The 12,797-nt window shown below is 47.7% G+C and overlaps 1 protein-coding gene and 1 non-coding gene across 2 annotated transcripts; both read right to left on the bottom strand.

Annotated features, from left to right (window-relative positions):
• Positions 1–228: 228 nt before the first annotated feature.
• Positions 229–300, bottom strand: TRNAA-UGC (transfer RNA alanine (anticodon UGC)). The gene has a single exon. It is a non-coding gene; the product is annotated as a tRNA-Ala (tRNA).
• A 2,406-nt stretch (positions 301–2,706) lies between these two features.
• On the bottom strand, positions 2,707–3,177 carry LOC134497475 (histone H2B 1/2/3/4/6-like). Its single transcript, XM_063303133.1, has one exon. It carries the CDS (start codon positions 3,169–3,171, stop codon positions 2,791–2,793), a length of 381 nt encoding a protein of 126 aa, XP_063159203.1. The 5' UTR covers positions 3,172–3,177; the 3' UTR covers positions 2,707–2,790.
• Between the last annotated feature and the right edge of the window lie 9,620 nt (positions 3,178–12,797).

The following is a 12,797-nucleotide window of genomic DNA, read 5'->3' as shown; positions in this document are numbered from 1 at the left end:
GGAAGTGCACCTAACAGAACGCAACGTTAATCCAGACTGAAAGGGGGTCCCGCCCGGAAAATACCAGGAAATCCCCGTGCTGGTGATTAAACGGGGAAGTCAAATGCAAGTCTCAGGCCCCTTTAGTTTAACCAAGGCGGATGTGTCTTAATAAGTCCAGGTTATCTGGAAGGAGAATTTACCGTTTCCCCCCAGCCTCAGGCCAGCGCAGGCGAAAACCAAAACGACTGGAGATGCCGGGGATCGAACCCGGGGCCTCATACATGCAAAGCATGCGCTCTACCACTGAGCTACATCCCCTCCCGGCTGCACACTCTCCGAATAGGTGCTGAAAAGGCGCCCCTTCCCGGCGGGGGGGGGGAGAAATTTACCGCAAGTCATTATAGATCTAAATTTTTCGCCAGAGGCACCCCCTGACCAAGCATCACGGCAGACAGTGCCAAGAATGAAAGCAGAACTGGGAATCTCGTCGGCTTTCTCAAGTCTCCTTAGCCCCCTTTGCTAATTCGCGGGGAGCCTCATCAACTCGCGCGGGGGAGGAAGAGCCTCTTTTTTGATGCAGCTCCTCCTCGCCCCCAGCCCTGCATTCGAGCAGACGCAGCTCTTTCCCAGGAAAAGGGAGCGGCCCTTAAAAAGGCCTTGTTTATCCCGGATCTGCTCAAAGCATCCTCTCAGCCCATCTCCGAGTTAGCCGCCGAACCGCAGAGAGCCCGGCCTTGGCGCTTCAGGGCGCAGACCACGTTCACGGCGCCGCGGGCCACGTTCTCCAGGAAGGCTTTCGGGGCGCCCCGCATCGTCTCGTAGATGAGCCCCGAGACGCGCTTGACGACGATGCCGCCGCGCCAGCCGGCGAACGGCGGGCTTCGCGATGCCCTGGATGTTATCCCGGAGGACCTTCCCGTACCTCTCGGCGCCTCCTTTCCCCCGCACCGACCCACTTCCGACGCGCACAAAAGAGCCCCTATACCTCAAAGCGGAGAAGTTAGTTGATATACCTCCCAATCGGACCAGAGGGGAAACTAAATCGGCAGCTTTTTCGCGCCTTTTCTGCGCTCCCCATAAAATCTCGTCAGGAAGAAATGCGTTAAAAACAAGTGAAGGGCATGACTGTTAAGAGAGAGACTTCAGTGTTTGTAATCGACGTAGATTTCTGGAAAATGAGGATTATTTGCTCCAAATGTATGTCAGGCTATGGTTTATAATCCATGGTTGGTTGTGTGGAAGTTAATCCTAAATCAAACGATCAGTATCACGGTTAACGCATAAAGAGGAAGCATTCACAATTTGCATTACATTAACACATTTGTTAATTCAACTGAGAATGTCATAACGAAACGAAGGAAATATTCCCTGGAGTTAAACTCAGCTAAGTACACTCTTGGCCATGGTGAAAGCAGTTTGCCACTAATTTCGGAGATGTTTCTCCAGACTAGCCTGTAACCCTGGCATTTCCTAGTGGTCTCCTATCCATGTATTAAACAAATCTAATTTGTTTAGCTTTGCAAGCTCATTCATAGACAGAAGGTCAGAGAAGTGAGCAGTTCCTTGTCTGAATGTACACAACCTTCAGTTTTGCTTAGCAGGCTGAGGCAACCACAGTTAAACTATAGGTTACCCCACTGCTTGACTGGAAGATAGCTTGTTCAACCAAGCCATACTTGAGCAAGAAAGTTGGGGGGGGGTGGTATATGGAATAATACAATTTGTAAAAATAATAATAATACCAATTATTATTGATATTATAAGGCAAAATCATATAGATCTTGGTTGGGGGAGATTTTAAGGTATAAATACTAATATTAGTTAATAGCAAAGTTTAAGCTAGTGAGTAACACAATGATAAATAATTAAACTAACATGAAGACAGAAAGAGAGTTAACACAGGTAAAGGTTTAAATGTGTAAAAGCCTTGGGCTAATGAGGTGGCTTACAAGTAAGAACTCTTTCAAAAGAAACAAAGGGAAGCAATTGGTCTCTAACTAATTAGCCTAACACTGACCAACAGAGGAGACATATGAACAAAGGCTCCTCCAGGGTGTGCTAAGCAAGGAGATAGAGTAAATGTAACCATATGAGATATTGTCCTATGAGGATTTCACTGTGTGAAAACCTTGGAATGTTTCAAATGCTTCAAAATAGGCTTTTACAAGCATAAGCAAAATAAGATAGAGGGGTCCAGGGAATGAGGCGGTCGGAAGATTGTGCGTCTGAGTGCCCAGCCAATGGGTAAACAGGCCAGAAAGGAGAAGGGGGAGGCTGGACAGGGAAAGGTATAAGAAAGTGTGTATTTGTAATTTTGTGTGTGGCATCTTTCCTTTTGATCGGACTCTGCGTAGCCTGGTCAAGGTGCCCACCGCGCTTTGCAAACCGCTTCAAATAAAGTAAGTTCCTTTTCAGAAATCTCTGGTCCAGTTCTCGTGTTTTTCATATCTAACAGGGGGGCAGGGGTTGGTATAGATGTCCTAAACCAGGGTTTCCCAACCAGGGTTCTGCAAGAGGTCCCTAGGGATTCCCTGGGAGACCCCAATTTATTTAAAAAAGTATTTCAAATCTGGGCAACTTCAGTTTTTAGTTTCAGAACATTGTTAATGGGCCTACACAAGCCTGCCCAGGCCCAAAATAAAACACCCCCCACCACACGGGCTTGTCAGCTTCACTCCCTTAATGGTTTCCTTTCCAAGCCAGGCGCCCGCGGAAACGCCCCAAAAGTGGCTTCAGGCTTTCCGAGGAAGAGGTGAGCGGCTCTTAAAAGAGCCTTTTGGGTGATCGACCGGCCGCCTCTCCTCGCGCCTACTTGGAGCTGGTGTACTTGGTGACGGCCTTGGTGCCCTCGGAGACGGCGTGCTTGGCCAGCTCGCCGGGCAGCAGCAGGCGCACGGCCGTCTGGATCTCGCGGGAGGTGATGGTGGAGCGCTTGTTGTAGTGCGCCAGGCGGGAGGCCTCGGCCGCGATGCGCTCGAAGATGTCGTTGACGAAGGAGTTCATGATGCTCATGGCCTTGGAGGAGATGCCCGTGTCCGGGTGGACCTGCTTCAGCACCTTGTACACGTAGATGGAGTAGCTCTCCTTGCGGCTCTTCTTGCGCTTCTTGTCGCCCTTCTTCTGCGTCTTGGTGATGGCCTTCTTGGAGCCCTTCTTGGGCACCGGCGCGGACTTCGCGGGCTCAGGCATCCTCTCGCTTTCCCCCGTTACCTCGACAGGCAGGGAACTAGCGAGCGCCGCTGTCCCGCTCCCTTTTATAGAAGCCGTATGCATATGAAGGGCTCAAATCTTCCCGTTGCTATTGGCCCGCGCAATGCGGGCGGGAAATTTGAATGCAAATCAGCGCGTTCGAAGCGTCCGCTTGCTATTGGATAAGCGAACGCGGCTTGTTCGAACGCTCCCCGGAGTGGCTTTCTCATTGGTTCGGTTGAGAATTCGCTCTCATTGGTCCATTTCCGTGCCGAATGGCTGAATTGCTGTTTTCAACCCGAACTGCCAAATACGATACCGTGCAAACGAGCACGGGGAACTAACTGTTCTGGCTTTAAAAACAGATAAAAGGAATGAACCGGTTTGCTAGTCTACCTGGAATATCGCGATTTGGAAAGTTGGGTGCCCTCTTATGAGTTTCACAGAACTTTTTGTCGGTTTACGCTAGGCTGCCTTGCATCAGCCTTGTCAATGGAGCGCAAAGGGCGTTAGGGCGCAGCAGATCTGGGGCGGCCGTCTGAGGAAGATTAAACCGCGGAACTCGCCAGCTATTAATCCGAGGATCTTCATTTAGTCATCTGTAAAACCAATAGGGTTGATTTAAATTACAGTCCAACAATTCTGGAAAATGGTTACTAAAAGAATGGACCAAATCCCACTGCAGCCTGAGATATTATTAAACTTTATCAAACCACACATCCCTTCAAATACACTGAATTGCCTTTATATATGTTAGCAGCTTCCTATATGCTGTCTACTGGAACACGTGTTTGATTCCTTCTTTGGAAGTATAGCTAACCAAGTTGTGGGACTATGCTTTGATGTCCAGAATGACTAATATTAGGCAACATATAATGAAATATGACAATTATCACTCAAAATGACAAGAAACAAGGATGTCACGTTGGCTGAAAATGCTGGGAGTTATGGAGGGCCATGAGTTTCCTGCCATAGAGGGAGATTATGGGAAGAGACCTGTCTTCACAAAATAGTAAAGTTTTCAAGATGAACTCCTAGTGACATCACAGATATATCCATGATTTTTTAATGCAGCAGTATGGAAGTAATTTGCCGTTGCCTTCTTCAGGATGTTTTGCCTTTCTTAATCTATCCTCCAGCCCTGGGGTCTCCTGGTGGTCTCCCATCCAAGTGTATTCTTCTCATGAAATTCAACAAGCAGTGCCTGGACTATCCTCCCCAAAAGGACTCATCTGTGGCATTCACCTTTTGGCTCCAGAGTGAGGGTGGTCATTGACTTTTTCCTCGTACCTGCATCTAAATTCTCCGGTGTGATTGGATTGGGCATGGTGGTCTGAAGACGCATTCCCAGGTTCTTTGGAACTCCGCAAAGATTCTTCTCTGCTGATCTCAACCCTATCCTTGCAGAAAGGAAACCTTCTCTTATTGTTGATCTGGTTAGACCGAGCAGGTAATGAGCCGAGGATCGCCTTTGTCCACATCCCTGGAAGGGGACCCACTTCCAGAATCAGAGGTGAAGGGCAACTTTGCCGTAAAGACGAGATTATTAGCAAGGGATTTTCTCATATGGCATGGGCTGTCCTTACAATGGAGGATCAGTTCTGCCAGGTAGGCCTGTTCACAAAGCTCACGGAAGGCAAATCCGGTCAGGACCTAGAAAGAGGATCAAACGGGTCCGATTCTTCAGCTACTAAGGGCCTCACCAAACCTCGCGTCAGATTTTATGGTCTGTGGTCCACCACTTGTCACAAGGAGAGACCGTATACTTTACCTAGTTGCAGGAGAAGAAAGCCACATTTCGGAGGTCAACGGCATTTGGCATATTTCTTCTTCTCTATTTATTTAATTTTATTTTTATCCCGCCTCTGTTATTTTTATAAATAACTCAAGGCAGCGAACATACCTCATACTCCTTCCTATTTTCCCTTATTAGGCTTTTGGAGAGGAAAAGGCTTGAAATAGACAGTACTTCTGCTTCCCCTTGAACACACCTACATTTTAAATGGTATTGCCTTTGCTTTAAAGAACGTTGATTATGCTTTCATCTCACCGAAATCAGTTAAAAATGTCAGTCACAACTCTCTGTTGATTTAATCGAGATTAAGGTTAGTTTGTGGATCTAACTCCATTAATCACCCTTTAATTAAATTACATTGTAATTGTTAAACAGTCAGTCATGTATGTTGAAAATCATCCTTGGCCCGGTTAGCAGAGGCTGCTCAGCTGAACTTTCCCCGCAGTTTTGCGCCAGGGATTGTTGGGTTTGGGATGCTGAAATAGTTCTGCTGGCCCACACTCAGAAGCTCCTTGACAAGAAAATAAAGGTTGTCCTAGGAACAGGGAGAGCGAAGATGTGGTTAGGCACTCAGTCAGGAGAAGGAGAGGAACCTGGTAGTTAAAAAGGTTTTGCTTACTCCCTGGGGCAGTGTTTCTCAACATTGGCAAGTTTAAGATCTGTGGACTTCAACTCCCAGAATTCCCCAGCCAGCATGGCTCTCTTATTCTCTCTGACATCAACCTATTTTACAGGATTATTTTAATGGGGGCGTGGGGCGAATGGAGGAAGGAATGCTGCATATGCTCCCTATACCTTCCAAAGGGAGGGATATAAATCTCACAAATAAAGAAATGCTTAAAAAAAAAACCTTGTATTTGTGATATCCAGCGGCTAAACCTTTGGAAAAAGCAGAGAGGCCTCTGCAAGTCAAACATTTGAAGGTTTTCCTACCCACTCTGCAGGTTTACCACTTCTCTGCTATTGCAGCTGATTAAACTCTAACTGCGTTTTAATCATTGCTTGCATAAGGAGCAACTTGGCAGGTCTGTGAGGTGAAGGAAAGCTGAAGGAAGATTGTAAGCACAATTGCTGTTTCACTTAGTGACTGCTTTGCTTACTGACCAAGTTGCCAGTCCTAATTGTGGTTGCTAAACAAGGACCACCTGTACTGAACAAAACGTACAGTGTAATACATATACCTCAGTGGGTGCTGCAAGAAATAGACCTAAAACAATAAAAATCACATCTCACAGGCTCACAGTAACCTTACTCCCAGGAATGCAACCATTCTTTAAGACTCTCCAGCAAGCTATCAGGCTTGGGGCTAGCCTAATCTTGGGGTGTTCCAAACGATAGGTGCTGCAACAGAAGAGACTCACTTCTGTCCTGCCAGGTCATCAACAAGACCTGCAACATAATTCTCCTGTTGGTCCTTGTGGGACAGAAAGAAACAATTGGAGAGAGGTGCCCCCCACCAAATAACCCAGCCCCATATCCTGTAGGGCTTGTGACAACCAGCACCTTGAATTTCACCTCAATATGCCTTTGAAATACTCTTCTGATTCATTGTTCGTATATCTTTTTAAATTTTGAAGTCATCATCCAATTTCATTTGTACATCCATCATTTCCATCTCTTTCTGGTAGGCTGTAGTTTTTAAATCTGCCTGTAAGTCAATTTCAGTTTTATTCAATGGGGCTCGTTCCTCTTCAGTAACACCTTCTGATTCCACTCTGGAGTTCAATGTTCAAAAACTTCCTCCAGCCATAGACCAAACATTTCTTTTAAGGAAGCCACCCTTTTTTGAACCATCAAAGATGGCTTTGAAGATTCCAAACGAAAATCCAGTATATTTTGGGGGAAAAGAGGAATGGTTTTACATCCCTTGTCAACAGAACATTTTTTTGGAAAAACGCCCTGACTTCAGGACTTGAGATGAAAATATCCCAACGACCCAAACATTAAATTGATGTAAATTCAAGTCGTGAGTCCCACAGACAGCCACCTTTACTACGCAAACATGGAGCTCCATTTCCCCAGTCCTTGCAGCCTTTTTGGGAACCATGTGGCAGAGGCAATGTTTTCATCAAAACTTTGAGAAGAAATCCAAGAAGTGGTTCAAAAGTGGGGTCAAAAAAGGATCATCCCCTCCATTTCCTGAGAAATAATTGGCTTTGAGCTTCCTCCCCAGGTGGAAGAGAAGGGGGGCCAGATCCTCCTTGGGGTATGGGGCGTTTGGCTCTGACTCCCTGGGAGGAAGACAAGGGGGTGCAGGGTCTTCCTGCCTCTCGCTGCACAACCGTCCCTCCTGCTTCTGCCTGCAGCTCCCTCCTCCCAGGAAGGACCTGAAATGATGAGAGGAGACGTCGGGGAGGCCCCTGCCATGGGGCTTTGGCCAGTGCAATGCATGGGCAGGAGGGAGGCTGAAGAGGATGGGAAGCTGGGGGACAGAAGCAACAGGACAGGCAATGGCACCCTGAGGTCAGCAGGAAACTCCCCCAGGAGAAAAGAGAAAGGATTCTCAAGGACTTAGTGAAGGCTCCGCCTTGCAAGATCAGGAGCCCAGAGAAAGTGATGGGGGAGAAGAATCAGGTGAAGTTCAGAGGGAGGAAGAAGGAGGTCCCAGACCTGTCATCCAGGTGATGCTCTCCATGTTCAGGGTTCCCTGGGAAGCTGTTGTTTGGCCCCGTCGCTCTCTTCTCCCTTCCCAGAGAGATGGAGACCTGCACCTTCTCTTGAGTCAGTCCTCAACAGCAACAACCAAGGAAGGAACTGCGTCATACCCACCCAGGACCTCACACCCACGCCCCGGCCCAGGACGTGGCTCAGGTGCCAGGCCCTCTTAACCACACCAAAGCCTTTCTCTGTGCAGCAGCTCACTGCACCCATCCTCCTGGCCTCTCTTGTACCCCAAGAGAGTTAAAAATAAAAATAGCTGTCCTGTGAGGCTGGAGGTCAGAAACAATGGACCAACATGAGGGGAAATGATTCTGATGGTCTTTTTTCAGCAAACTAGCCTTGGTCACACTTGCCTGGATTAACTGTGTATTTATTCTTTGAAGAACCCACGTCTGTAAAAGTTGCAAAGACCCAAAAACTGTTTACAGAGGTGAAGATATTCGAAAAGTGGTCTATAAAAGTCCTCTATCAGAGGACGAATGATGAAAAGGAAGCTGCATTTTGAGGCAATCAGTATCTTGTCTGTTTTCTTGCTCTTCCTTTGAGGGGCTGAAAAAGGAGATCGCTGTACAACACCGTCCCCTCTTCCTCTGCTGGGCGACGGTCCTCCCTCGTTGGTCCAGGAGCAGATTGCGTGGAGGAGACCTGAAGGACGCTGTAGGTGACCTCTGAGTCCTGGGAAAGAAAGAAAAACAGAGGATGCTGCTCACGGATTAAACGTGGCTGCACCACAAGAATTCACTGAGCGCAAGAGAGTATTTTTCCATAATTGTAGAACATGCTGAAAAGGAAATGAATTGGACTTTTCTGGTAGCACCTCAAGGGACCCTGGAAACTAATACACAGATTGATTGATTGGTTGATTGCTCAAATTTCTATCACCGCCCATCTCCCCCAAATTGGGGGACTCTGGGCGGTTTACAGTAAAATTTACAATTTAAAACCATCAAATGCAAAAGTTAGAATACAAAAAATCCAACATAAAAATAAAATAAAATAGAATAAGTTGCTAAAATAGATTGAGGGGTGGAAAGATGGACAGCTGTCTGAGCAAGAGAAGGATCACCCTGTGGCACAGATCTGGCCCAGCCTGGTTTGGTCTGTCTTTGCAGCTCTAGAAGCAGCATTTAAAACTACAGAAGCCGAAGAGGACAAAAGACAGTCAACCATACCACAAATCGGAAGGACATGGAAACACAAGCAACTGAACGCAGAGGACAGAACAGCCGTAAACACCTAACGATGGACCAATCCACCATCATCCTCCCAGCAGACAGAGGTTGCGCCACCGTCATTATGGACAGATCACAGTATATACAAAAGGCCAAAGAATTACTGGAGGACAAAGAAATTTACACCCCAGTGAACACCAATCCCACACAGAAACTGGACAACCAGGTGAAAAGAAATCTCAAGAACCTCGCTGAGAAAGGTCAAATTGCACAAGAAGAACAGAGGCGGATGATAAGCAGTGGACCTGTCCTCCCACGCTTCTACGGACGCCCCAAGGCACACAAGCCGGGCACACCACTTTGGCCCACTGTTTCATCACCAGGGACTCCCACACAGAACAGAGCTAAAGAGCTCACAAAGGAACTCAGACACCTCACAGAGGGGAGCGAACATTCGATCAACTGCCTGCTGCGGTGCCTCCAGAAAATCCAAAGCATAAAAATAGAAGAAGATGGGATCACGGGATCACTCAACGTCACAGCTCTCTTCACATCCATAGACCCAGCCCTAGCAAAAGAATCCATGGCTGCAGCTCTGCGCAACACGCCGGCCCTGGCCAACTACACCAGAATAGAAATGCCCAGGATCATGGACCTCATCAGCCTCTGCCTTACAGCCTACTTTCAGTCTGATGGAGAAATAGACCCACAGATCAGAGGAACACCCACGGGATCACCGATTTCAGGACTGAGAGCAGAGATCGTAATGCAGCGTCTGGAAAGGACAGCACTCGCCCACATGCAACCCAAAGTATGGATCCGGTATGCGGATGACACTTTTGTCATAATACAAAAGAAACAGCTGGAAGGAACCCACAAACCCATCAACAACATCTTTAATGGAATAAAATTCACAAGGGAAGAAGAACACAACAACTCACCACCATTCCTGGACATCCTCATCAGTAGAGGAAATGATGGCAAGTTAGAAACACAAGTCTACCGGAAAGCTACCCACACCAACCAGGTGCTCCACTACCAAAGTAACAATCCAACCTCCCACAAGAGAAGCTGTGTAAGAACATTATTCAGATGAGCACCTACACACTGCAGCAACCCAGAACACCAGAAAAAGGAAACAGATCATCTATACAGCATCTTGCAGCAAAATGGATACCCCCTCAACTTTATCAAAACGTGCCTCACCACCCAACCCACTACAACCCAACCAGTGGAAACTATGAAAAGGGTAACACTGCCATACATCAGAAACATCTCAGAAACCACCAACAGACTGTTACAACCACATGGCATCACTGTAGCACATAAACCAACCCAAATCCTTCAAAACACATTGAGCACGCCAAAAGACCCAATAGCCCAAGAAGAAAAAAACAGGAGTTATTTACAACATACAGTGCAAAGACTGTAACAGCCACTGTGTAGGACAGACGGGCAGAAGACCAGCAGAGCGCATCTGCAAACACCAGCTAGCAGTCAGAAGACACGATGAGATCTCCTTAATCTCACAACACATGGACAGACTCAACCATAGTTTCAACTGGGAAACGGTGAGCATCCCAAACCAAGCCAAATCCAAAAACGCCAGAGAATTCCTGGAAGCCTGGCACTCAGACCAAGCAGCCATCAACAGACACACAGAGGTAAACAGCATTTACATACCATTCAGAAGAGACAATAGAAAAGCCAAAAGACCAGTTCACTCCCTGGCCAGCAATCAACACCCAGATATGCAAAGACTAAGGCTAGGATTAACACCAGATGAACCATCAAACAGCACAATACACCCTGATCAAGGAACTATTAACTCAATCAGTCAACCAAGCAGCAAACAACAGCCCAGTCAACGAACTCCCAAGGGGAGAACAACACCCCCACCCACACAAGCAGGGCAAGCCACGGGGTATCAACTGAGAGCAAGGCCCACTCCCTCTTTGCACTGAAGGTGTTGCCCAGTCTGGCAATGAAACGTCTGCAAGAAAACAGCAAGGCTCAGAGAGCACCCAGGACGCCACAAGACAGATTCTGGCTGAATTGGAGGATCAGAGCTAACAGGACACCACCTCCTTTCAGTACATGGCCACGACTGGGGCACTATAAAGCCCATCCTCCTCACTCTCGTTCTGCACAAACCATGGTTGGATGACTGTAGAGGACGCCATCAGTAACCAAGTGGGATTCTGTGAACCTGGTTTAACTTTCCAGTGTAAACAGGTCTCCCCAGCATGGATTGAGCTAAATCTTTTATGAATGCCACCAGGTACCTTGCCAGGGGAGGGAGCAGCTGCCCTTGCTGCTCGGGGATCCGTTTCTCCCAGATCACCTCTTTCTTCTTTCCTCTCCTTGGCTTCAGATTCTTCCCAGGATGGCGATAATGCCAAGGCAACAGGAAAAAGGAAGAGAAAGATGAAGGGGTGAGGTTGTATTGTACGTTTCTTCCTGGATTTCTTGCTATAGGTAGTCCTTGATTTACGACCACAGGACTGGAACTTCCATTGCTAAGTGAGATGGACATTAAGTGAGACACACCCAACTTTGCCATGGTGATTAAGTGAATCACCATGGTCATTAAATGAATCACATGTTTGTTAAGTGAATCTGGCTTCACCCATTGATTTTGCATGTCAGAAGCCTTCTGGGAAGGTTGCAACTGGTGATCACATGACTCCGAGATGCTGCAACCATCGTAAAGACATGCTGGTTTCGAAGCACCTGAATTTTGATCACGTGACTGCAGGGATGCTGCGACAGTTGTAAGCGGGAGGACCGGTCGTAATCACTTTTCCTAGTATGGTCATACTTTCAACAATCACTAAATGAGTGGTCGTAAGTTGAGGACTGCCTGTAATTGTTTCCCATCCTCTCAGTCCCACCGTCCCTGGAAGGTCTCTCCATCAACGTCCCCAACCCCAAGCAGCTGCCTCTGACTGCATGTCGGGGAACCGACCGTTGAATTCACATCGCTTCACTTACTGCTCTTTTTCTTCCAGCCGTAGAAGGCAAAAGCCACCAGCAGGATTATCACAGGAGGCGCCAGCCACGCGTAACTCCACACAGTGCCCGAATGTGGCGTCTGGACTGATGAGAGATGCCGAAAGAAGGACGGATGTGTTAGCATTTCTGGGGAGATGTTTTGCCCTGGGCTCTTCTCTCCTGCTCACCGCACCTTCCCCAACCGACTCACCCGTGACGTTCACCCGCTGGCTCCAAGCAGACACGATCCATCGGCTGCCTCTCTCTTCTTCGTACCTGCAAGCAAATTCCCCACCGTGGTTGGGCTTGGCATGCGGGATGCCCAGAGAGGCACTTTGAAGAGGATCTCTGGGTTCACTGGAACTCCTTAGGGGACATTCCTGGTGGGAAGTCATCTCCACCCCTTCCTTGAAGAAACGGAACCTCTTCGGTGTGTTGCTTCCTTCAGCCCAGCAAAGGAGGAGCAGACATTCGCCTCCCTTCACCGTCTGGGACAAGGGATCCACCTTCAGCAGGGGAGGGGGAGGAACACCTGCAAGAGAGATTCAAGGGGGACGGGGGACCAGCAAGGGACATCATGCGTGATGAAGCACGAAGAGTTCCTGGCTCCCTCCGCCTTTAACCGGAAAACAGCTCGTGGCCCAGCATCGCGAAGAGAATTTGGACTTATGGAAATGGTGTCAAGGTTGCCTATGCAACAAAGATTTCTCTTACCAACAATGGAGAACACCACCTTGTTGCTCTGTGTGTAAGAGGACCAAATCCAAGAACTGCATCTACATGTTTTGGTTGTTTCCTTTGAGTTCAGATCTGTAGTGTTGAGGTTCAGGATACTCTCGCTTTGATGTCTGTCTAGGATTTGTGAACCTGATTCGTCCTTGCAAGAGAAAAAGAACCACTTTGCCAAATATCCTTTAGTGACGGAGCAGTTTAAGGAAATCCATTCACCTTGAACAAAGAGCGTATGTGGAGGAAATAGGGAGAGCCTGAGGGCTGGTTGGATT

Source organism: Candoia aspera, chromosome 4 (assembly GCF_035149785.1).
Source record: "Candoia aspera isolate rCanAsp1 chromosome 4, rCanAsp1.hap2, whole genome shotgun sequence".
In the NCBI taxonomy this organism is placed as follows: domain Eukaryota; kingdom Metazoa; phylum Chordata; class Lepidosauria; order Squamata; family Boidae; genus Candoia; species Candoia aspera.
This window is presented reverse-complemented; position numbering and strand designations above follow the sequence as displayed.